This window comes from Gouania willdenowi, chromosome 8 (assembly GCF_900634775.1).
Source record: "Gouania willdenowi chromosome 8, fGouWil2.1, whole genome shotgun sequence".
Lineage (NCBI taxonomy): Eukaryota > Metazoa > Chordata > Actinopteri > Blenniiformes > Gobiesocidae > Gouania > Gouania willdenowi.
Window position 1 is genome coordinate 11,196,855 of NC_041051.1, and position 27,335 is coordinate 11,224,189.

Genomic DNA, 27,335 nt, shown 5'->3' on the forward strand with positions numbered 1-27,335 from the left:
TCTTTGGGTTGTGCAAAATCTTTATTTCATGTTTTTTTTTATCTATGTCAAAGAAAACAATCTTTAACATAAATGTAACTGTAGTGGACTGACTACACAATACATGTCCACCTTTTTATTCACCATACAATAAAATGAAACACTTAATTCCTACTTCAAACTAATGTTAAGCTTCAGCTGGGTGTCTGTTTCTTCATGTTTTCTGCTGCACAGGTGCTACCTGGACACAGTGGAGCTGGCAGATTGTTCAGAGGAAGTGGTGACACCACTGAGCTGTGAAAAACCACTATGAGATGACTCCAGACTGCTCATAGATCCCCTGGAAAATACACAAAAACAATATTAAATCACTCTCATATATTCCTGATATACACTTATAGTTAATATTATGCAAAGTGGATTAATTCACAGTATATTTAACCCTCCTATTATCCTTGGGGTCAATTTGACCATATTCAATGTTCATCATTCAAAAAATAATAGTTGACTGTTTTGTTTTGCCTCATATTTCATGACTTTTCCTAATTTGAATGATTTTCTTTAATGTTTTGAACACATGTCGTTCCTCTGGGGTCGATTTGACCCCGAGCTGTTTTAGCTGTGTAAAACGTGTTCATCTGTGTGTGACCTAACCCCCAATTTCCACCGCATCCGAATCTGGCCGAGCACAGCACCGTAACTGCTGAGTCATGCTTCTGCAAATACGCAGCACTTCTATTTTTGCTGGACGCTGGAGCAATGCTGCAGCAATTTAACTAAAATAAGCCCATGCTGGACAGGAAGTAGTGCATCGACACAGAATAAAATATCCACATTATTTTCAAAATAAAATACTCCCTGCTAATCATAATTCCATCCATTGACGGACGTTACCCCTGGTAGAGGAAAGCACAGACCTTCTGGGACCTCCATCGGGCCGAAAACCGAGCACATAGTTGGACTCGAGAATAAAACCTGTCCACCGATACCACATTTTCAAAAAAATATCCGCATTTTGGAACAGCTCCTTCACAGTGAATAACCACAATTATGTTACAAAAAGATGGGGGGTGTCACCAACATTAAGCAATATGGTTGATTCTGTGAGAGTCATGATTGTGCACCTCTAATTAGAAAAGATTTGGGTGGAAGATTTTCACGCTACACTAAAATTTTGACCTGATGGCGCAGCAGGAAAGGTCAAATCATCATATAAACCAATAGGATTGATACTCTTGTGGTCAAAAATGTTGTCAGCAAATTTGAGAAGATATGGATGCAAACTATTCAAGATAAATTAATTCTAATTTTAAAGGTTTGGCCTGATGGTGGCGCTAGAGAACAGTTCGTGGTTTCATTATCAAGGGGTTATTTATATATTCAAAACATTTACAAATTGCCTCACACAAAAACTTGGTCAACAATTTTCTAAAAATCATTTTCTGGAGTCAAATATCCCTGGAGTCAAATTGACCCCTAAAGTAAAATCTGTTAGTAATATTTGAGGATAATAGGAGGGTTAATAAATGCGAGAGTTTTCAAAATAATTCCCTAAAAAATCTTTGAAGAATGTAGATCAGAAGAACAATAAACGGACCTGAAGTCGTGGGAGTCCAGCACCTCGGTGTAGTACATAATCTTACACTTGTGGGAGGAAACCTGAAGGGATGACAGCACATCGTCCACACAAGGAAGGCTCGAGGCAGCAGAGGTGTGGAAGCGCCAGTGGAGGATGTAGAAGCCAGGCCAACGTGTTACATGAGAGCCCTGGTGAAATCACAGAAATTCAGTCTGATACTGGGTTGTTTTTTTTTTTTTAACAGAAAATAATATATTTCTTCTCTCCCTTTTCACCTGTACACTTTCTCCTTCTCTGCAGATGAAGGCCTTTTCCACCATACTGTAGTCCCGACCCAACACCCAGCTCTTATCAATCAACTGGACATTTGCAGCCCCGAGCGAAGGGAGCCCATGAGCAGAGAGAGCGTCTTTCCTCTGAGGCTGAGGGGCCCTCTTGGAATGGTAGATATTAAAAATGACGTCTCCTTTAGACACGTCAAAGTCCCACGTGATGACGGAGGACGCCTCGTTGATCTCCATCAGCAGCTGAGAGAGGATGTGAGGAGATTAGCTCAACTTTTTCATGGTAAAGAAGCAATATACATCTGGTCCAGTTGGTGGCACCAGAATCCACACCATGAAGGTGAAGAAATGGAAGAGCGTTTCTGTGTGATGAGTCAGCACCTCGTATGGAGATCCTTTGTAGATGTTGGCGCTCTTATAGATGGAGTCACTCAGCAGGTGGTTTTCTTCACTCTCAAGCTCCTCTGCTGTCCTGTACATGGATTTAGGAACTATACTTCCTTCTGGGATATCACACTATTGAGAAAAGTGCAAGGAAAGTTAGTAAAAAAAAAAAATCATATTTTATTATCCTTGAACTTTAGATTCTCGCATCTGTTTTAAGCTGTTTATAAGCCACAGAAAACAAGACTTTTTTTTTTTTTTTTACAAATTGAACTTTTCCCAGCAGGTAGTTACTAGTTCAAAAAATGAGGAATGAAGATGAACATCTTGGTTTTTCAAAGCTACTAAAGAGGAAATGAGTGTGTGAAGGTCGCTCTTTGTCAGGTATGCTGCTTAGCTACAAGGTGAAAAATACTTATTTATAACTCAACATTCAGTGTGTACTTTGATGACTAATGAAGCGTTGCTTTTATACTTTGTGCGGTGAACCAGCAGCAGCAGCAATATTTTCCTATATTTTTACTGATGTGTAATTACAGATCTCTGTCCTGATCAGACTGCCATAAGCAGGCCAGATACCAGGGTTAGGGTCAATTATAATTGTAATTGCGTAATTGAGTCAATTACAATTATGGCACAATTATAATTGTAAAAATATGTTTCTGTTGTAATCATAATTGAATTGTAATTGAGTTCTGATAATAATCAGTAGAATAAAACTAATGTGTCTCAGGATGATCTAATCTCAGCTCACGTTCCCTATTATTATTATTATTATTATTATTAATAATAATTGTAACTGGCATTAAAATTCTGGAAAAACTGTCATTTACAATGTAATTTCACTATTTAAAAAACTTGAAATCTCAGGCTATACTGACATTAAAAAGGCTCAGACGCCCACACCAAAAATATTAAAACCAATATTATCATTGATAAGGAAGCTTAACAAGGTAACAAAGAGATGAGAAACAGCATCAATGATGGATAATATTTTTTGTGTATTTTACAGCTGATTCAAAACATGGGTCAAAACTGACCCGTTATCATAAGAGACGCTAACAGAAAGCTAACACAAGAGGAAGTAGGGGTGTCTCGATCTGATATTGATATCGGCCCAATATCAGCCTGAAAATGACTATCGGATTTTATATTTTTTTGCTTATTTGCATCTAAAATCTCCGATATAAGCGCTCCAATAAGTTTTTGTTGTTTCTGTCCCCGCCCTCAGTGTTTCCCACCATATACTGACAGTAAAATGTAACTGAAGTGAACTTGAATTGTTGACTATAGTTCTCTGTTTGAGGAACATCACTTGATTAAGCCTTTTCTAACATTCCACACTACAAAATAAGTAATACAAGTATGTATGATTTGTGCTGATATCGCATCGGATCGATATCGGTATCGGCCAATATTCAAGGCTGCAATATCGGTATTGTATCGGAAGTGAAAAAGTTGTATCGGGACATCCCTAAGAGGAAGGTCATGTTTATTTAGGTTCAGTAAGTTTGATTAAATGTAATTGGACTTTAGTAACTGAGAACTTAATTGTAATTGATTTTCTGGGGGAAAATAATAATTGTATTTGAAGAAAAAATGCCGTCACCATAATCGTAATTGAGTTGTAATTGGACACGGATAATTGAAGACGTAAGTGTAATTGAAAAATGGAATTGAGCCCAACCCCGCCAGAGCCCTGGGTCGTACACCAACAGTATTCACCAAAGTCGCTCTGCCTGAGGAGGCTCTGCTATGTTATGACTACCGCTATCAGAAACATACACAACACTGTTCCACGCTAAAAGCTAGTTTACCTCTGAATCCCAGACTGGTCTGTTCCCCAAAAACCCTTTGACAATAAACCCTGAGTCTGCATCTGACCAACAACCCTAAAGCTTGACTCCGTCTCATTCATCCAAACCAGGGTTGGGCTCAATTACATTTTTCAGTTACAGTTACGTCTTCAATTATCCAAGTTCAATTACAATTAAATTACTATTACAGTGACCGGCATTTTTCTCAATTACATTTAAATCGTGGTTATTTTTTATTCCCTGGAAGTCAATTACAACTACATTTTAATAAATTGAAGTTCAATTAAAATTAATCACAATTACTGCGTCTGAGATAAATAAACCCATAAAACCTGAAAAATAATATCTATCATCTAATGTGTTTCTCATTTCTTAACCCTAACTCTGAGCCTTCCTTATCCAGGAAATAATTGGTATTAATATTTTTGGTGTGGGCGCCTGAGCCTTTTTTGTGTCAGTATACCCTTATATAAATAAATGGTCTAATGATTCTCAATTATCTGAACTCATTCAAAATTCAATAGTAACTATATAATTTACAGCACCAAATTTGTAGAAAGTAAGGCAGTATGAGTATATGCAGGCAGGAACTTCATGTATTCATTACCAAAGAAATTAATCTTTGCGACAATAGCCACAGGGTAATTATTAGCTTGGATTAGAGACCTAATAAATCATTGTAGAAACTTCAGCTCACCATGCAGTCCCCGCGCAGGAAGTCAGGAATAATATTTCTGTCAATATAGTCAACTAAGCCTCCTGGACCCTGGTAGTCATTTCCAGCATAAACAAGGAACTTCCTGCGAGTGTTTTCATCGATTAGCGGACTGACCTGGAAATGAGAGAGCAACGGCCTTTAGAGAAGACTGAAGAGACAGCAGGGAGCCCTAATATGAACAATGATGAATTATTTAACTCTGTGGAAGGAGCAGGTTGGAGCGTGACTCAGCATCGTATGTAGTGTAATAATTAGCACACTTTAAAACATATCATAATCTGAATGTATACATTTTTAATTATCCGACTGTGTGCATGAATTGCTTCCTATGCTTATATCAGTTGTGGAGTCAAACAAACCACAGCCATGAGATTTATTAGTGGTTGGTTCAGGGTTTTACATAATGCAGAATTGTGCATATGAGCATACAGATAATTAAATTGCATCCTCTGATTAAAAATCCTTCCCTGTGTTCACCCTGGAGGAGAACTGATTAAACCTGCATATTTGAACTCAAGCTATTAGTGCCTGAACAAAAGAGGTACAAATCTATTTTATTCTTACTAATGTCCAGAGGACAGGGAAGACGCGAGGAGCTCGAACTATGAGCAGACGGCCCAGGGTTTCAGGGTAGTTGGCCTCGACCACTTCGATGATCCTCAGCAGAGCTTTGATGCCTGGTCTCCACAGGTGACGCATGTTCAGGCCTTCCAGGTCCACCAGACAAGTCCAACAACTGACAGAGTAAACAACAAGACTTGATGATGTCTACAAGGCCAGGTGGTAAAGGCTTAAAGCAGTGGTTCCCAACCTTTTTTAGGGTCGTGACCCCATTTTGATATCGATTCAATTCAACTTTATTCATCTCAATGCGCCTATCAAAATACAAAATTCATAATGAGAAAGAAATTTCCCAGAGAATTTTTTTCTTTAATTACTTTTTGATCATGTTTGTGATATAGTGTTACAAGTAGCAGTAGTGACAGCTCCAGCTCAGATTTTGTATACTGTTTTTTTTTTTTTTTTAACTGGATTCATATTTGAGGAAGTTTTAATTTGAAAAATAATAACCTAAAAATTACAAAAATATAGTTTTTCGTTTTATTATTATTTCATTGACAATTGAATTATTTTATTTTTCTACTGTTTTCTTTTTAACTAGATTTATATTTGAGGAAGTGAAAGTATAGAATACAGTTGTTTGAGATTGTTTGTTGTGGTTTCATTTGAAAAAGAATAATCTTAAAAATTACAAAAATATTTATATTATTGAATTATATAATTAACAATTAAATTATTTAATTTTTATACTGTATTTTTTAACTATGGTTATATTTAAGGAAGTGAAAGTATGGAATACATTTGTTTGAGATTGTGTGTTTTATAATTTGAAAAATAATAATAATCTTAAATTACAAAAATATTTTTTAAATTTTTATTATTATTTTTTTTTAACTAATTATCTAATTTTTCTACTGTATTTTTTTTAACTAGATTCATATTTGAGGAAGTGAAAGTATAGAACACAGTTCTTTGAGATTTTGTGTGGTGTTAATTTGAAAAAGAGTAACAATTTTTTTTTAAAAATACAAAAATATCATTTTAATTTTATTATCATTTAATTTAACTGTTTACATGTTGTACTGTATATTTGAACTAGATTTATATTTGAGGAAGTTAAAGTATAGAATACAGTTGTTTGAGATTGTGTGTGGTTTTAATTTAATTAGCTACTTATATATTTAATTGTGTCAGTGATGGATGAAATCAAACCTAATAGGTCGACCAAAGACTCGTGTGTTTTCTTGGCACTGCCTTAGACCCTCCTCATTGATCGACAGAACCTGTGCCACAGGTAAAGAGTTAATATCATCTACACATTCTAATTCATTCTGTTCACCGTGTATGAAAACCTAAATATTCTGCACCTGTCTCAGTAGCACCTCTTCCCCCAAAGCTCTCACCAGCCCCTTTGTATCCATTTGACCCAAACGCAGGATGTAGAGAGGACGGCCATCTAAGAAACACACAAATCCAAGGTCACAGTGACAACATGTGCAGGTAAATAGCATTCACAGGGAATAAGATATTTCTTTTTTTTGCTGTTCAACTGAGATGTAATTTTGCTAATTAGCATTAAACAGTCATTTCCTTCTCCTAAGTAAACTCCTAACTGCTGGGGTCAACAGAGACGCTAAAATAAATGAGTCATTTTCAAACATGCCAGCGGTGACAGATGGTGTTCAGACAAGAGTCAATAATTAACAGGGCCATTTTAACCCACGCTGTGCTGTGAATTATAAGCAGTAATACAGCGTAATAATGTGCGTGTCATTTGTTCTAAAACTGAAATCGTGTCTTTAAATGATTGTAACCTTTGTCGTGGTGGTGCCAGCCTCCAGTGTAATAATCCTGAAGCAGCTGTGGGCGTTCCCAAGTGTCTAACAGGAAGTCCACCTGATGCTGCTTCCTCCAGGTAAGAGACTGACAGAGGAACTCTTTGGCTTTGTCCAGGTTAAAATCTCTGGCTCTGAGGAAGCGCAGCACATGTTGATCCCTGGGAATCTGACCCAAAAACAACAGACCATCATTATTGGTAGGGATGGGTACCTTTGGCATTCGTACCGATAGTCAACGGTACCTGTGAATTGGTATCGCAGACATGGGCAACTGGCAACCCTCTGTCTAATTTTATGCTGCCCCCAAAATAAAGGAACAACAGGGCAGAAAAATACACAAAACAAAAGCAAGAATACATAAAAAAAACACAAAGAATTACAACAATGCAGAAAAATACAGTCAAGGACAAGAAAAACACAGAAAATACTCCAAAAACACACAAAATTACTAAAGAAAATACAGAAAAAGACAACAAAAGTACACAAAAAGACAAGAAAAACACAAAAAGACAAGAAAAACACAAAAATGACTCCACAAACCCACAGTACTGATAAACAAGCAAAACAACAACAGAATTGCACACAATATACTCCAAAAAAAATGCAAAATAACAACATAAATAGACATTATGACTCCAAGAACATACATTTTACAGGAAAAATACACAAAAGGTCAACAGAAAAGCACAATATGCAATCATAACAACAAGCAAGACAACAACAAACATACAGAGAATAACAAAAATACACACAAAATTACTATAAAAAGGCTTTGAGCTTTCCTGTGTTAACACTCAGATTGGTCATTATTCTAAATGCTGACATGAATGTTGACAATGTGGCCCTTTGATCAAGCAAACACATTTTTGTGGCCTTCGCTGTGAAAGACGTTGCCCACCCCTGCGCTATCGACACTCAATGGTACCAATTTTTGCTCATAAATGGCACAATATAAAATCTCTAAATGTTCCAATGTCCCACATTTATTCCTCACAATAATAATAATATTAATAATAATAACAAACTTTAACAAACCAACATCCGACTGTTTGTATTTTATATTGTAACATTTGTTTCCACAAATTCCTTTATCATGAAAACACACGCAGGGTTTTTTCTTTATGCACAAATTAAAAAGTACCGAAACAGGGTACCATTTGATTTAACGTGAGTCAGTACCAGGTAGTACCGAAGAAATTTGGTAGGTAGCTAAAAAAGTACAGAATTCGGTACTTATCCCTAATTATAGGCATGCGCAAAAGAAACAGAACATTTTGTTAACAGCTAAGTCTTGCCATTGCACAAGAAACCATCAACACAAAGAATGTGTGCTTAAGTACTGACCTTGCCTTTGTGGGTTTCCTGAAGCCACTGACGCAGTCGGATCAGACAGCTCTCCTGCAGAGGCGTTAAATCACCAAGGTAACGTCTGATGTAGTCAGCATCCAGCTTCTCTACAGGCCAGCAAACACAGGTAGAGTTTACAGTGAAATTTGAAACACAACAATAACAGGCGCCATTAGTCACTATATTTTCAATCAGGCCATCGGGCTTAAAAAGCTTGAGATATTTTATAACACAACGAGCACAGGGTTGGGGTCAATCATAATTGTAATTGTGTAATTGACAATTAGTTACATTTAAGATGTAATTATAACAGTAATTTCTTTTTTTTGCTGTTTTAATCAAAATTTAATTGCAACTGAGTTCAGATAATAGACATTGTAATTTTAATTTGTACATTTTTAATTTAAAATCGTGTTACAATTCTATGGCTTACACAAATGTAGTTAGTTATCTTATAATGATGTTTCATATCAACTTTTCACACTAATATTTAAAAAAAATTTAAATCGAGAGGTATACTGATATAAAAAACCTCTGACGCCCCCACATAAAATATATGAAAGACAAAAATGTCATGGATAAGGAAACCAAACAAGGTAACCAAGAGATGAAAAACAAATTAGATTATAGATAATATTTTTTAATGTATTTAACAGCTGGTTTAAGACATGGGTCACAACTGACCCGTTATCAGAGATGCTAACAGAAAGCTACCACAAGAGGAAGGTTACGTTTTATGGGCTTATTTATTAAAGGCTCAATAATTGAGAATATAATTGTAATTGAACTTTAGTAATTGACAATGTAATTGTAATTGACTTACAGGGGGAGAATGGTAATTTAAATTTTAATTGCAATTTGAAAAAATGTCGATGACGGTAATAGTAACTGAGTTATAACTGAACATGAGTCACTGAAGACATAATTGTAATGGAAGAATGTAATTGACCCCAGCCCTGATCTTCATCATACTGCATGTTGAGTGATTAATGTGAATGCTATCATCCACTGACCATCAGGGGAACCAGCTACTAGCTCTGTGGAACATGACTGATCTCTTCCATCCTTGACAATATTAACAGCGATGCTTCTGGCGGTGGAGTGTGGCGGGAGCTGGAGCTTTGCACTAACTGGTGGCATCCAACGAGGTATGGACGTAACTCCTTCTTTCGCCAACTCTTTGACGTAGTACTCAATAATTTCTTTTCCCTAAAACAAAAAATGAATTAAAAAGCCAGTTTAACTTAGTCATGGACTGTGTGTATGTGTCATGCAGTGCAAACCTTCTTAATGCTGCTAGCATACTGCTTCATAGCTAGCTTCTCAGCGGTGCTCTCAAAGCCAAAAAAGGACTTTATGTCAAGACTCGCTGTCTGTTCAAAACACGTCCAGTCTTCATTCTCTGGATGTACCTGTCGAGATTAACAAAAACATTCAACCTGAAATAACTTACGATACATTATTCATAAAGCTTTGATTTTATAAGCAGAGGTGTGTGTATCCTACTCAAGTAGAAGTACGGTTACTTGATTGAAATTGTACTCAAGTACAAGTAAGTCAAACAAAAAATACTCAAGTGCAAGTAAAAAGCAGCTCAAAGAAATAGTACTCAAAGTAAAAGTCACTAGGTACTTTCACCCCCCATGTTTATTTTTGTAATAAATCTTGCTACAGTTTTCATACAGTAAACATCTCATGTATAAACTTAAAAAGAAGAGACAAAATCTAACAAATTTGAAACTTAATTTATTTTCCACAAAGGCATCTAAGAATAAAATAAAAAGGTTTGTCAAAATGTACAACTTTTTCTTAAATTCAAAAAATGCCAAAAAATTTAATTCAAAATAATAAAAAAAAACATTCTCAAGCTTTAAGTATAGATACACTAATGAACTCTGAAAGTGAGTAAAATAACCAGCATTCAATGACGTTTTGTGAGGTGCATCACATTTAATCTGATTGGTCGGCTATGATGTGATGGATTTGATTGTTGTCCGGTCTTTTCATTTTTTGTAGTTTTACAACGTCTGTTGATCATTTTAAACCAAAATAATTATAATTTACTCACTAACAAACAATTGAGTGTAAAAATACAATAAATTACTTGATTTCTTTTAAAATGTAATCAAGTACTAGTAAAATGACTGATTTTGAAATAAACTCAAGAAAAGTGCAAGTACCCATAAAAGCAACTCAGTTACAGTAACGTTAGTACTTGTAATCAGTTACTTTCACCTCTGCATATAGGAAATAATGCTGTAAGGGTTTGTAATAATGTGGTTGACATACAGTGTAGCTGCAATGCTCATTGACAATGACTCTGTTGGAGAAAGTCTCATTGTGGACCTCGATCTGAAGACTTCGCTCTCTGCGGTTCAGAGTATTCTTTTGGATGAAGTAAAGGTAATCCACACCAGCCATCTACGACGTAAACAAACATTTAACAAAAAAATAAATAAAAATTAGTTATCAAACATTTTTGGCTATAGAACAGTTGATCAAATCTCATTTCCCATTTGGGACTTTTTAAGGTTAATTTACTGTCATTTCCTGTACAGTTGTTCAATTTTAATTACCCGTTTAAGAAGTCGAGGGGCTTCGATGTCTATCTTGCAGCTTCTCTCTGTTAGCAGCACTGATCCATCCTCACTTTCACTCTGGGAGATAATCTCACTGTCCACAAACACTGGGATCAATGGGCACTTTGGGAACCTTCGTGCATAAGCCTGTGAAATGGAATTAAAACAATGCAAACAGCAGGTACATGAGACAAACGTGTGTGACTTTACACACATATATATATAACCCATGTAAATTTGCGATGGTAAAACAGGGGACGGGACCCAGATAAGCAAACTGCTTCTCTCGTCTCCTTTTTCGGCATGTACAAAAAAAAAAAAAAAAATGTAAAAAAAAAAAAGTGAACGTAACCATGTCGGAAATAAACTGAATAAATAAAAATAAATAAATATATATAGTCGGGTTACAGAATTATGTCTCTTGGATGAGCCGTTTCTCTTCCTCCTGGCTGCTCTACAAGAACTTTAATGAAATACTATATGTTTAGTTTTGTTTCAATCACTACAGGTTCCCTTTAAGTTCCTGACATGTTTGTGGCCATACCAGCCTGTCATTGCCCGATCCCGTTAGATCTCGGAAGCTAAGCAGGTCTGGGCCTGGTTAGTAGTTGGATGGGAGACCACTGAGAATTCCAGGTGCCACAGTGGGGTGGCAGTCACCCAGTGGTATGTGTCATTGTGCCCTTGGGCAAGGCACTTCACCTACATTGTCTAGTATGAATGTAGTGTGTGAGTGAGTGTTGGTGGTGGTCGGAGGGGCCGATGGCGCACTATGGCAGCCTCGCTTCCGTCAGTCTGCCCCAGGGCAGCTGTGGCTACAATAGTAGTTTACCACCACTAAGTGTGGAGTGAAAAAATAATGCCTTAATTCTGTAAAGCGACTTTGAGTGTCTATGATAAAGCGCTATATAAAACTGATGCATTATTATTATTATTATTAAAACTGGATCTTTGTAAAGAAATGTTTCTCCAATTTGTGAACCGATCTGATGTACTGTACAGTATGCCACATCTTTAGGTTGTTGCTGTAACTGTAGTAGTGGAAAAAGTCTTCCAGCACATCATCTACACCAGTGTTTTTCAACCTGTTTTGAGTCAAAGTACATCTTTTCATTGAAAAAAATCTCAATTAACGCCACCAACCGAAAATGTTAAAAACTGAAAGCCTGTAGCCTATGTTATAACAATATACAGTCATTCTGATCAAAGCGTCAAAAAGTTTTTACGACCTTGCAATTAACAATCTGCAGTTATTCTTGTGTTTTTAATAGGAATCAAATGAAGAACAAAAAAAATGATTTCATCATCTTTCATATTTTGCATACTTGATACACATCATGGGAGGGATAAAAATGCGTATGATTACAACTACAATTGAACTTCATTACGTTAGTTATTGTTTTGTTTTATATAATGAACGATGAGAGCCGAGTAGCAGTTGTGTGCCGTTCGTTTTCAATATTTTATTTTTTTACGGCTGTGTTTGACACAGAGGCAAACACAAGCTCCTCACATGGTGTCTTTTTATTGTGTATTTTTACAAGACTTTTTATGACTATCACAAGTTAGTACGGTATAGATTTCTTTGCACATATCCACATAGTTAAAGGGTCTCCTCTCTCCAGTGACCAGCAGCCATGTTCACTTTGGGATGGGGGAGGGGCACACGTTGCAACAATGGCATATCTGCAGACAATAATTACTTTCAAAAAATGTTTTTTTCAAACAATTAGGTGAAATTGAATCATTTCCCACGTCACACTTAGTGGTTGAAAAACCTTGATCTACACTCGCTGCTTTATGTTACTTAATTGCATGGAGGAGTATTTGATTACTTTACTACTTTACAAATGTTCAGAATTAGAAAGGTTTCATTTGCTAAATACAGTTTAAAAAAGCACAAGGAATTGGTGCAAGGAACAAAAAACAAACCCAGAAACAATAGTAAAATTGATAAGTATCAAGGAGGATAAGGGATAAATAAAGGATAGATGAGGATAAGGGATAAATATATAATAATAATAATATATATTTTATTTGAACATCAGTGCCTTTCAGGTCACCCAAGGTCACTAAACAGTACATAATAAAACCACAACAACATAGGCCTGGGCAAAAAAATCGATTTAATCGATTAATCAAATTTGTAGATTAAAAAAAGAGTTGAGTAGGCTGTATGTGTGCTACAGGCATGTTTAATGTTTCATTGACACTATGCTGAGATGCTAAGGGAAGAGTTTATGATTTTTTTAATTACAATGTTATGTTATAAAATATGTAGTTATTTCTTAATCAGAAAATTTAAGCTACTGTGAAGTTGCTGTTGCACTTTTGCTTAAACCTGGTTTAAAGCTTAAAATAGTTGAATGACAGAGCCTCATTTACTTTTTATTATGGGATTGTTCTATGCATTTTAACTCTTGAGGATAATCACAGCAATAAAGTTGCACTTTTGACAATATATCTGATATCTGCAGTCATTTTTAAGTGCATTAAAAAAACAAAATCAAAAATCGAATCAAACTCCAATTTTTTATTTATTTATTTATTTTTTTTAAATCAGATTTTTTTTTTGGAAAAATCGCCCAGCCCTACAACAACAAAGTATAAAACCACAATAAACAGTATAAAAACAACAGTAAAAGTGAAGCTAAAACACAGAGACGGAGCGGGGGAAATGCTGTTTTAAATAAGTGGGTTTTGAGTCCGGATCTGAATTGGGAAAATGCACTTGTGTGTGTGTGTGTGTGTGTGTGTGTGTGTGTGTATATGTATGTATGTATATGTATATATATATACACACACACACACACACACACAAGTGCAGCAGGTAATATTGTTTTCATGGCGGTTGTGTTGGGGGGTTGGGGGTGGGGGTCAGATACGCAATACAAAGCTCACGATAACGACAATCTCATGATATGACGATACTGCGATTATTGATATATTGGTCAAAAATCAATATACGATAATCTATGACATAACAAGAAAAAAAATTAAGTGAAAAAATACAATTTCTATTTTACATCTCTGAAAGACAATAAATTGAAAATGTGTCCTATGAACAGTGACACTATTTTAGTGCAACATTTCTGTAAATAAGTGTCAAACATACCAATGTAAACGAATAAGTATGTAAGCAATAGTGCTTTCTGTAAACAAAAAATAGGGTTTTTCTTACCAGTGACACCATTAAGTGCAATATTCCAGTAAACAATATATTGGTTCCTTCAACAAACAGTGACAACATTTCTGTGAAGACCCACCTGCACATTTTAGTGAAAAAGCAGAAAAGGTTTTGAAAATAATAAAAAAAATAAATTCAAAAAAATAAAAAAAAAATGGATACTTAACGCAAGCATATCGATAACTGATCGTGCGAAAAAATATTGTGATATATCGCCGTATCGAGATATCGTCACACTCCTACTGGTGTCTGGAGGTGGACTGAAACCTCCTTCCAGAGGGGAGAGATTGAAACAGATTGTGTCCAGGGTGAAAGGGGTCAGCCATAATCTTTCCTGCTCGCCTCAGAATTAGAATTTTATATCAAAGTAACCGCTTAGAAAAATTAAATCATGCATCTTTGAAATAACCCTCTAAACTTGGATCGTTTTTGAGTATCAACGCGTGTCATGCCATAAGAGATCAAACATTTGCTTTGTTCAATGGCGGTGCCTTTAAGGGTTTTTAAACTTTTAAATCCACACTCCTCTAGCTTTAGCGCCACGGTGATCCTCGTTACTCCGCTGCACGGCTCATTTAAAAATGAAGTAAACATTTTTTTATTAGGTGCTGAACAATAACCTGCAGCTGTAATGGCTTTTTACAGCCGGTTGTACTCAGTGTTTTACTGCCCACAGCATGTGACCATGTGTTTGAATTCATTTCACCAAGCTTCACCGGTCAATACTGATCAAATCACCAAACAACATTCATGACAAACACAGCTGGCAAAATTATAGCAACCAAACGAGATGGGGAATGCATTTGTTTCTGCCATAGTTAAAGATTACCTCTGTTTTCCTGGCTCACACTACATAAAAAAATACATATTTACTCCATAAAAATCAATTTGTCACTTTTTTTCAAAAATATAAACTAGTTTTTTTTCATTTGGATTATTTTCTTGCTGAATGTCTGTGTTCTGAGTTAATCAAAATAGATAAATGTATCACATCTTAACAACACAAAGATATTTGTAATATAATAGGACAGGACACTGTTAAACTTATTAGAGATGCTTTAAGTGTTGCATCTATATTCATATTGATTTGTAAATGTGTTCATTTGACTCATCACCAATGCCTTAATGGTGCAGCCTAGTATGCAGGGAAAGTGGATAAAGAGCGAAAACCTAAAACCATTCTCATAAATACAAGGCTGTACTAAGCAATACAAGGTAAGGCCAAAATAATCTGTAAATTACTTGAATAGACAAAATATTGTTTGTGTTGTTGACCTTTATGATGGATTGAAACTGTCCACCATGGCTACCTTAACAATTACACAGATAATTAGTAGTGTTTATCATGACACCATCTGCACAAACAGACGGATAAATAATTAGAAATATGCAAAGATGGCCAACAAGGCTTTCTTATAGACACATGTAAATTAAGGTGTTTTTTAACAGCTGTTATCTGGATGTAAAACTTTTGTTTTCAAACTAATATATATATATATATATATATATATATATATATTTATTTCTTGCGTTTGTCTGATTGTTAAACATGTAGATGCAGATGAAAAAAAAAAAAAATAGAAATAATTGCTTGACTGAGTTTTAAACTATTGTAACCCTCTAATCTTTTTAATTGTATTCCCACATTGTTCCAGGAGGTGGAGGACTGTAGCTGATAAATGTCCTAGTATTTGGCTCAGCGTCTTTCAACAGGAAATGCATTGCAGCTTTTGATTTTCAACCTGATGCTGAGCAAAGAAAATAAAGCTGGGAAAAAAAAACTAAAAACTAGGAATAGTATACGTCACTGTCTGAAAAAAAACTACAGTTGGATATATGAAATTTGGCATAAATATGATGTCCCTATGACCACATTTAAACCATAATTATTCATCATATATACACAGACGTCTGGTCAAGTCTATACATGACGTCCAAGAAAGATCTGATATCACAGTCTTTAGATTCATGAGAACTACATACTGTATGACGATGAAAATATCCCGTCCAAATGATGATGTTTTTTAAGTGTCTTTGCACAGTGAGTCAACATGTGGGTAGGGACCCTAAATTGGGTCTCAGATCTGTTTTCTGTCAGTTGCATGAAAAACAAAAATAAATAAATACGTTTTCTTCATACTTCTTGATCCACATTTCTGACAGAAGTTAAATTTAGCAAACTACGAAAAGATTGATTTCACATACTTTTATTTATTTATTTTTTCAAATGGCACTTTTGGTTTAATTTATTTGGCATTTGAAGATGAAAAACTGGTGTTGACTGTTCTTTATTTTCTGTAGCTCATGTTAGATATTCTTTATTATTTCAGCTATGAACGGCAGCACATTCTAATTTATTGGTATTGTAGTTGAAGATATTTCCTCAGTTCTGGCTGTGGCTCGATATTAGAAGGTGACATTGTGGTCTAGGGATGTAATGATTAATCGTAAGGCAGTTAAAAATCGATTCATAGGTATCACGGTTGATATCGATTTTCTGAAAATTGAATCGCTATCCACAAGTGTAGGCGGCGGGCGGTGTCTGCTAATAGTTTCTTTCTGGCCGCCTTCTACTCTTAAATATGTTAATAAATGATTCATTACCCCTTAAGCACCGAAAGAATATCTGTAATATTACTTGAATATCTGTAAAAGTCACGTTTTTCTATTAGCTCTGTCTGCTAGCAAAGCTTCTCTTCTTCACTGCAAGATATCTGCATGCCAACCGACCACTGTGTTACCAGCGCCCTCTGCTGGTCCAAACAAATATGACGTAAATCAGTGTAATCACGGTTTTTTTTTTTAAAGTCCAATTTTTAAGGCACAAAATACATTTTCAGTTGCACTTTTAAAAGAAAAAGAACTATTGGGCAGTTTTGCATTGTTTATTTTAGAACCAGAATTTAAATTAATAGGCTTCATTTTCATTTGTATTATTCCTGTATTTATTTCATTCAAGATTTATTTTTAGTTAAATTGCATTGTTTTGAATTGTTTATCAAGGAATTCTTTTGACAATGAAAAATAAAAGGAAAATAGTACAGTATTTTCTAGTTTTTTTCCCAAAAAAAAAAATTGTCTACAGTCCCATTTTGTAAAATAAATCGTGAGAGAATCGTATCGTGAACCCAGTATCGTGAATCGAATCGTATCGGGAGTTGAGTGAATCGTTACATCCCTATTGTGGTCACATGTTAGAAGCTCTTATATATATGATTTTGCATATCATTAAAACCAGACCAGAGGTCCCACCTCCCACTGTTTCAACCTATTTCATCTAAATAAAAAGCTAATCTCACTCAAACAGCTGAGCTCAGCAGGGGCCACATGAAAACAGCTAACATCCTGATGTTACATAAATAGGACCTTGGAAGGTCATAAAGCGGGGCCGTATAGGGGACAGCAGTGATGTCACTGGTTAAACATTCAGTAATATCCAGGACACTGAGGACAGTGACTGGGACTGTTGGAGTAAAACTGGCTGCAGCAGGATCAGACATGGAACTAATGAGAGTGCCTGGATACGAGTACATACAACTAATAGGTCACGGACACTTCACTGTATCCTCTTCTTTACCGTGTTATTGAGGCTTGAGCTGTTTGAACAGCCTTATTGTGCAGACAGAGATTATTTTCAATAACTTGCAGCAATGCGGCTGCACTTTTACACCTGCTGTCAGAGTCAATAAGAGCTGAAGTATCAGACACATAGAGCTGTTTGTGTAACCTTTTCACTATTGAAGAAATCAGATTGTCAGCACAGCACAAAGCTTAGTGCTATACAAATATACACACACACACACAAAGAACAACTTAATAAGCAAAACTCCAGAAACACAGAAAATGACAGCAAAATGATCAAAGTGTCAAAAAAGTACAGAGGAACAACAAAAACATAATAAAAATTGTCATAGTCATAAAACAAAACATGACAAAAAAACACACTAAATAAACTCTTAAACACAAAATGACTCAAATAATAACAACATATACAAAAGGACTTTAAAGACACACAAAATTACATAAAATGAGAAAGAAATACCACAAAAACACACACCATAACTAAAAAAGACAAAAAGACCACAAAAATTCACCACTTTGATGAGAAAATCTACAAAATGAATTTCAAACACAGAATGTGTGTTTTCAAGCTTGTGTTAATGCTCAGATTGGTCATTCTTCTAAATGCCGACATGAATGTTGATAATGTGGCCATCGGATCAGTGGCCCTCGACGTGATAGAAGTTGCCCATTTCTGGCTTAGGGGCAAATTCACTAAAGGTTTAGGGGTATTAAAACGCGTGAAAACGTCACTTCACCAGTAAGCCGTACAAACCCCAGGGAATCAGGAGTGCGCGGCTGCTGCGAGTCACAATGCGCCCTCAATCCATTTACAGTGTTTCCCTCTAATGAATATGTATAGTAGGCGGAGCTCACAAGGCGAGCAAAAATATGGGAGGGGGAAATGCAAATAAATTAATTCAGGGGAAGCAGTGCAATTCATCAAAGCTGGACTTCATCACTACCTCTGTTTTTCAGTATAAAATTATCATGGCCCACAAGGCAAGGCAAGGCAAGGCAAGGCAAGGCAAATTTATTTATATAGCGCATTTCATACTCAAGGCAACTCAATGTGCTTTACATGATAAAACATTCAATTGTTTAAAATCAATAAGAACATTTAAATCAATAAGAACAATTAAGATCATCAGTAAAATCAATTAAAATCATCAGTAAAATCATCATTACATCAACAACATGACAAAAAATCTCTCTCTCAATCATATGCAGTAGAGAAAAAAAGTGCCTTTAACTTTGATTTAAAAATGTTCACATTGGATGCTGACTTCAGCTCCGCTGGCAGTTTGTTCCACTTCTTTGCAGCATAACAACTAAAAGCAGCATCACCATGTTTACTGTGAGCTCTGGGTTCCACTATCTGACCTGTGTCCATAGATCTGAGAGACCTGCTGGGTTCATACCTGACCAACATGTCACTGATGTATTCTGGACCAAACCCATTCACAGATTTATACACCAGCAGCAGAACTTTAAAGTCTATTCTGAGGCTGACAACCAGGTGGTAACTGTTAAAGTTACAGCTTTTTTGGGCAGTAATGGCAGCAGTGATATTTGTGAGGAGACGGGGCAAGGGAGAGGAAAGATGACTGAGGGATGGCATTTTCAGACCTCAAGTTAATATATTTGGGATGAATTAATTCACAATTTTAAGAACGTGTTAAAACCTTTCCTGTTTCGTCTCCCCACCGTGGCGGAGGGGACACAGCGAAGATCAGCGGTTGTTGTAGAGCTCCACTTTATTATCTGGCTGCACTATAAACACAAGCTCGCTACCTGTCCCAGTCGCCGTGTCGGACTCTACCCAAAGGTACGCACACACATCTCTCCTCCGCGGCTCACTCTCACACACGCACATGCATGCACCCACTCCGTCATTCACATCCATGCACATTTCCCCACTGCGGGATGAATAAAGAATCTATCTATCTATCTATCCATGTCCATTTTTAATTAGCTTCCTCTACTAACATCTCCAACTCTAATGCTTCAAAATATTTTTTTCACTTCCGTGCACTCAGCTCTCCTTCACGCCCCATGTTCAACATAACGCATACAAAATGCTCATTTAAAGAAGGGTGGACTCCACCACTTCTGCACGTGCACTAATCATTGCTGCAATCTTAGTGAATTCCTCGCAGCAGGTGAGGAAACTGTCACCAAAGGATTTAGGCACTGCCTCAGTAACATATGGAAAATCTTACACTTAAAACAGGTTTTTTGGTTTATTTTTCTTTGATAATCAGTGCAAACCAGCTTCCCTCGACTCAAACACATGAAGTTACATAAAGGCAGCTGGGAGCAGTGCCAATGAACTCTACTTATCATCTGAATGTTACATCAGCTTTGTTTTGTCAGCTGTACAAAGACATTATATGGTGTTTACTGAACGACAATCGATGTAATGGAAAAAAAAAAAACATTTAAAGTAAAAGTACAGCCTATCTCTGACTCTAAATAAAAAAAAAACTGAGGAGCCCTTCCAAGAATTCAGAAGATTACAGCAATTACAGCAGAAAGGAGCAAAGCCTTTATACAAAGCACTCCACTCTGAGCAAGCTGCAGTTTATAAGAAACACACCAACGACAGATGGCCCAGTGTTGGCTTACATCTTTATATCCCACACACTGACAAGGAAATACAGCAGAACATACACGACATGCTTAAGATTAGGGATGTAAGGATATATCCTAAATCAGCTAAAAATATATTCAAATGAGAGGGGATTAAAATCAATACAGCACAGTATGTGCTTTGATATTCTGCTTAAAAAGCAGAGGGTGCTGTGACTATTTTAGTGTCGCACACTCGGCTGAACCAAGAGCAAATGCGGAAAAAGAACTTTAATCGGGCCCAAAAATTAGACCCGACCAGAGCCCAACAGAACATGACCCGAACCCGTTCCACCTGAATGATGCCGGTGTCTCTTTAAAGCTGCAGTATGTAGAATCATGAATTGAGAAGCTCTATGCTCCCCTCCCAATTTGATCTATCTCACCTATCGTCCCTGACCGGTATCCTCGTGAACGCACAACTGTGGAGCTTTTAGCGACTTTTTTTCTCAATAGAGACGAGTGACAAATGTAGGGACTTTATTTTGTTATTGGAGAGTTTTCTGATGTTTTAGTGACAAGAAAGCACATTTCACTCACTGCTGTGAGGACAGCAAGAGGCTCAGAGCTAGGGGTGGGAACCTCTGGGTACCTCACGATACGATACGATACGTGATACAAAGCTAACGATAATCTCATGATATGACGATACTGCGATTATCAACGTATTGGTCAGAAATCAATCTACGATAATCTGACATTACAAAAAAAAAGATTAAGTGAAAAAATACAATTTTTATTTTACATCTCTGAAAGACAATAAGTTGAAAAAGCTATGAACAACTATGAACAGTGACACTATTTTAGTGCATCATTTCTGTAAATAAGTGTCAACATACCAATGTAAACGAAGTATCTCCAATAGTAAAAAAAAAAAAAAATCGATACTTAGCGGGAACATATCGATAATCGATCGTGCCGAAAAATATCGCGATACATCGCCGTATCGAGATATTGTCACACTCCAACTCAGAGCCCCTCCTCCACCTCCTGATCCCAGCTGTAGAGCAGACAGACACTCCACGTTCCAGACTGCAAATGAATTGCGCATGTGCTCTCCATCTTAGATTTGTTTCTCTTAGGTTTACACGTAATTTATTCCGTCTGTTATCACTCTCCCTCTAACTGAGTCAGAGGGAGAGTGATAACAGTTAGTCTTCCTTTTTCCTCTTGCTTTGCCGTGTAACCATTGTGCTTTATGCTGCGATGGGAACTTCTGCTGGAACATCTGCCATTACACTTATACTATTGACGGTACATGAACACGCTTGACTTCAGTCGAGCAGCCAATAGTAATGCCCAAAACAGCTCATGGAGCACTCCGTTTGTAGAAAGATCTCTGATTGGCTGAAATCCAGCGTCACGCTCCTAAATTTCTAAACCTCATTTACAGGGCCAGGAGAAGGAGAAGAGATCCACTGTCCACTCAGAACACTTTGAATTACAATATGGTCAAAGATGATCATAGATTTTTGTTCAAATGATGCCATAAAAATAATGTACATACTGCAGCTTTAAGCCTGAACCCGTTTCAACCAGACACTACTCACATCTGTGCACAAGCATAAATGATCTGAAGTGAGTTAGCATCCATTAGTGCATCTTTCTCGTGCTAATAGAATAGAAACACATCATCTGATTTACTGCACAACATCTGAACCAGAGGTATAACCATCAAAATTAAGAACAAACCGTCGGCACAGAGTGACACACGCACACCAACACCTTAAGAAAAATATGTAAATTCCAAGCCAGGAACAACATTTCCAGAAAACATCAGAAACTGTGGCAATTACCCAACCTTCAAAACAGTTCTTAAAAATAAACCAGTCAATCACCCATAGATAACATAATTTGTACTTTTTTCTGGGGCTCTCTTAACTCCTAACTGTTTTTTTCTTTTTATTGTAAATGGTATATGTGGTTTCAGGTTTTCTGTCATCAGTCAGTGTAATGTTTATCTCATTGTGCCATGTTGCTTAACTGTATGTTAAATGTTAATGTTTAACTGTATGTTATATCACATGTTTACCTGCCTTAGGACAACGGATGAAATGCAGCTATTGCGCCAACTCCGGCATATTTATGTTTACGCTGTTTGCTGACACATTGATTTATATGTATGTCCTAATTCAAATAAATAAAGGAAAGGAAAATGAAATAAGCAAACTTTTCTCATATTTTTTTTATTTTATATGCTTTTAAAATATACATATTTTTGTTCAACTCTGCATGGTGATAAATTAAAAATGCTGCAGTTTATTTTGACTCATTATGAGTTCAAACAGTTTGTACGAAGGTTATAAGAAGAAAATATTAGTTAAAACATTATTGACAATTTAAATAAAAGAATAAGAATCTGTATTTTGACTAATCTGTTTTTTTTCTTTCTCCAAAATATGATCTCTATGTATTCAAATTGAAAGGAGTTAAGTGCATCATTATATCCCAAACTTCCATTTGAGTTTTTTTTTTTGTATCAGGATTTGAATTGTTGTAATTCACCCTGCAAACACGAATTAAAGGCTAATCTAATATATTTAATTACATTTTCTTTGATCTTAAAGGTGCAGTGTGCAACTCCTATAAAAATGACTTTTTGTCATATTTACTAAAGCTGTCACTATGTAGCTTTACATCAAACTAGTAGTTTGTGTGAAAAAAACAGCCTCATTGAGTCTCCCCTGCTGCCTTTGGCAGATTGCCTAAATGCACCGCGACCGAGCAAACACAAGTGACACTGTGTTGCTGCTTCTGCTAGGTTGGTGTACTGTGTCCACATTGAGAGAGAGAAGTAGTAATATACTTTTAACAGAGCATGTTATATTACTGTGATGTTGCTGTCAGACTAACATTAGCTTGTTAGCTTCTTTGAGAGAGGGACTTTGGAAAGTTTGGAGGCAGGGCAAAAGAGAGACGGGGAGGGGAGAGAGGGATCTGAAAGTTGCGGACTGCACCTTTAAGCATGTGGCCATATTAAAATAACTATATTTCACCAAGCAAATACAATTTGGACGCAGATAATGGTGCTTTATTTGCGTCTTACTCACCGCCATCATCAACTCAAACGGGTGTTTGTAGACCCGAACAGGGGACTGATACTTCTGTACCATGGTTGTGGTTTATTCCTGGAAAAGAAAACGTAAGGTCTGATGAAATATACGTTTATTAAAACTCCCAAGTTTGATGAGCTGTGACCTCCTCCATATGAACTCAGATCAAATGATTCCAGTTGGCCAAAAACCACAATAACAAATATCTGAGTAAATACTTGCCCCAGAAGTGATGATTCTGGCAGCGCTGAACAACATTAGAGTTATTTTTAACACTATTTGTACTTCAGCTCATGAGGATTTTGTTAAAACACTTCTTGTATTATATTGCTACTAAACAGACAATTTAATCTTAAGGCAAAGCTAAAAAAAAAAATTATGCATTTGTCGTCTCAAATTTGGATTACTGCTGCATTTGTTTTAGTTTTTGAGGTGCGCTTGTAACTTATTTAAAGTAGTTTTGCCATACACATACATGCAGGTACAAGCCTCAAGAGAAAGATCTGCTATATTGGCTTTATTTCTTTTAACAAACACCCTAAAAAAAAATAATAATAATAATAAATCAGGCAATGGCAAATATCTAAAGCTGATTTTGGAAACCTATATACTTTTTTTTAAAGCACATTGATGACAATTGAAACACTCATATGATATATATTAGAAATTAAATTAAATTAAATACACCAATAGAACTTTTAACTAGGGGTGTCCCGATCTGATATTGATATTGGATATCAGTTCAATATCAGCCAGAAAACGACTATCGGATTTTATCGGACTGCATCTAAAATCTCCGATATAAGCACTCCGATAAGTTTTTGTTGTTTTTGTCCCCGCCCTCAGTTGTTCCCACCATATACTGACAGTAAAAAATAACTGAAGTGAACTTGAAGTGTTGACTATTGTTCTCTGTTTGAGTAACATCCCTTGATCAAGCCTTTTCTAACATTCCACTCTACAAAATAAGTAATAAAAGTATTTATGATTCGTATCGGATCGATATTGGACAATACTCAAGGCTGCAATATCGGTATCGTATCAGAAGTGAAAAAGTTGTATCAGGACATCCCTACTCTTAACATTTATTGAACTTTAAATATACCTGTACATAACCAAGTAAGACAAAAATCCTTATCCTATTAAAGATATAATAGGATAAGGATATTTGATCAGGCACTATTATATTATATCCTTATCCTATTATATCGGTTTTTGTTTGTCGGGCTATTGGCTTCTGCCTCTCCCATGCAAATGCTATTATTATAACTTTTTTTTTTTTGTATATTCATACATCCGAATGGGTGTTTTTTATGTTCTTTCTTTTTTTCCTTTAATGCTAATCTAAAGTGCTAAATTAAAAAAAAATACATTGAAAATACATTGAAAAAAGTCCATATATCGGTCGACCTCTACTCAACTCATTTACTAGAAGTCTTAAACTGTGGTCACTGATGAGTCAAAACTACTCTCATAATCTGACAAAACTTTCAAAAAGAAAAGGAAAGCAGAAAAAGAAGTCAAAATTACTACAGTCAAGGACACATCAACGCGATCATCAGATGCCTTTGATCTGTCTTCTTCAAAGTACATTTCCTGAAAAATTTGGCTGAACAAACCAAAATAATTTTCTTTTAAATGTGAGCATATATTGGCTGGCACTGGCCAGCAAAGGGACTAAATATGAGAGTTGGCTCAGGTTACAGGTATTTACATTTTGTTTTTATGATTATCAATAAACAAATAAATTAAGTGCAAAATAAACTTGTAAATCCATCTTAAAGACTGACTTTGGTTTAACTCGTGGGTGTCAAACTCATTTTAGTTCAGGACCCAAATACGGACTAGTTTGACCTAATATGGGACACAGACTATAGGTTGGAAAAACAGAACAAATTCAACATTAATGTACCCTGGTTTGCACTTCCACATATAAATGATAAAGTATGTAACTACATCAGTACCTGCAGAAACTTCACTTAAATTTCCCTGATTTGGGGAATATGGGAACATTTCTTGGAGTAATTTGAGGAAAATTAGCCAGATTTTGGAGAAAGTGAGTTCTTTCACCAATTTGAGATTAAAAATGACTGCCGTCATGTGACATATGAACTGGAAAACTGAGCTCAGCAAATTTTGTGGATTAAAATTGTAATATTTGTATTTGAAGGGGCTGAGATCTCTACAACTGAATTAGTTGGTCATTTACACAATGTTTCAATGTTTTTTCCAATTATTTTTACTTTCTCCAGCGGGCCAAATGTGATGGTCTAAAGGGCCAGGTTTGGCCCCCGGGCCTTGAGTTTGACACGCAGGTTTAACTGACTTATCCATTCATGGTTTCTAGTCTTTACTTAGTTTCAACCAAAACACAAACGGTTGAGTCTGATTGTGTCTCCTTTAATAACTTATTATTATGCATGAGGAAGACTGTGCTATATTTGATGCTAAATAGCCTAATGCTATGAATTCATTTGCATTAACAAAATAAAGGCAGCTTTGCCAGCAGTGTATTTGTATTAATAAAAAATAAATAAATAAAAAAAGTTCACTAGTTATACTTCGAGCTAATTAGTACATATTGGGACATTCACCTGACACATTAAATTCTCAAAAGTCAAGGTAAGTGTAAAAGTACATACTCAGAGTCAGTAATTCCAAACGACGGTGTCCGTGGACAGAAAGAGGAAAAGCTGCACTTTACGAGTAATTCAGGCCTGTTTGGATAATTCACTGCAGTTGGGTAAATGTGTGTGTGTCCATTGTATCTGCTGAGAGACTAATGTTCAGTATATCCTCTTATAAAAGCCCAAACTGACAGGATTCAGTCTGTACGTCTATCAGCACATCGAACTCCACACTGCTGTCAGTCAACAGGAGGTAGAACTCAGTCACGTGACGTGACACTAACAGGAAGCCACGTGGGCAGCCGCGAGTTTATCAAATAAAAGGTTTGCTTTATATTAAATTAACATTGATATTTAATAAAATGGAAGGGAAACAATAACAAAAATGTTAAAAAAATAAATTAAAAAAAAAGGACTATCGTTTATGGAGTATATGAAAATCAAGTTTAGATGTTTAGTTCTATCTCGCGCTTACGTTTACAAAGTTCAAAGGTCAAGTTTAGAATTTTTTTTTTTTCTTTTCTTTTTTCTGTTTTTTAAATTTAGTAAAACCCGAAATGTAATAACTGGTCAAAATGTAACAAAAGTGGTGAGTCCAAAATGTAATAAAAAAAAAAAAAAGAAATGTAATAAAACCAAAAATGTTACAATCGGTATATAATGTAACAAGATGCTGAGTCCAAAACGTAAAAAAAAACTTTTCCCCCAAATCTAACAAGTTATTATATTACAGGGCAGGCAAAAAAAAATATCCTACTTATTTATGCATTTGCTTATTTATATTGCCTCAAAATATATATTAAAGTTCATATATATATATAAAAGGCAACATTTTGAGTTTTATTTAATTTTTTAATTACCATTCAGGCTCAGCACTTTTGTTAAGGAGCAGCTATATATATTGTGCACGTGCGTGTCTGAGTCTTTCAGGACTATATATATATATATATATATATATATATATATATATATATATATATATATATAATTTATCACGGAATCGACCAAAGAAAAGGGTTAAATGCGAAAATGGACGGAATCAACATGAAACGTCGTCACCGTGAGGCAAGGAACATTTTTTTTTATGAGGAAATGTTCTGGGGAGCACTCATTAGGTGCACCACTCTCCACCCTCCTGTCCTGGCTGCATTAAGCACTGCCTAAAACACATCAAACACTGTCTAAAATTG

The 27,335-nt window shown here is 35.8% G+C and overlaps 1 protein-coding gene and 1 pseudogene across 2 annotated transcripts; one reads left to right on the plus strand and one right to left on the minus strand.

Annotated features, from left to right (window-relative positions):
- sec14l1 (SEC14-like lipid binding 1) lies at positions 1 to 26,413 on the minus strand. 2 transcript variants are annotated; one of them, XM_028455964.1, is made up of 16 exons: positions 26,161 to 26,413; positions 23,516 to 23,593; positions 11,084 to 11,233; positions 10,797 to 10,928; positions 9,791 to 9,919; positions 9,521 to 9,716; positions 8,505 to 8,614; positions 7,137 to 7,326; positions 6,690 to 6,778; positions 6,535 to 6,605; positions 5,326 to 5,497; positions 4,741 to 4,875; positions 2,224 to 2,358; positions 1,834 to 2,085; positions 1,577 to 1,746; positions 1 to 319 (listed from the first exon to the last, which is right to left on the minus strand). In XM_028455964.1, the coding sequence occupies exons 2-16, from the start codon at positions 23,576 to 23,578 to the stop codon at positions 217 to 219; spliced, it is 2,097 nt and encodes a 698-aa protein (XP_028311765.1). In that variant the 5' UTR covers positions 23,579 to 23,593; positions 26,161 to 26,413; the 3' UTR covers positions 1 to 216. The 2 variants fall into 2 exon arrangements, with proteins under 2 accessions (XP_028311765.1, XP_028311763.1); XM_028455962.1 differs by lacking the exons at positions 23,516 to 23,593; positions 26,161 to 26,413 and adding an exon at positions 11,484 to 11,614 and having other exon boundaries at positions 11,084 to 11,308.
- On the plus strand, positions 11,617 to 11,734 carry LOC114469075 (uncharacterized; annotated as a pseudogene).
- Positions 26,414 to 27,335: the final 922 nt, after the last annotated feature.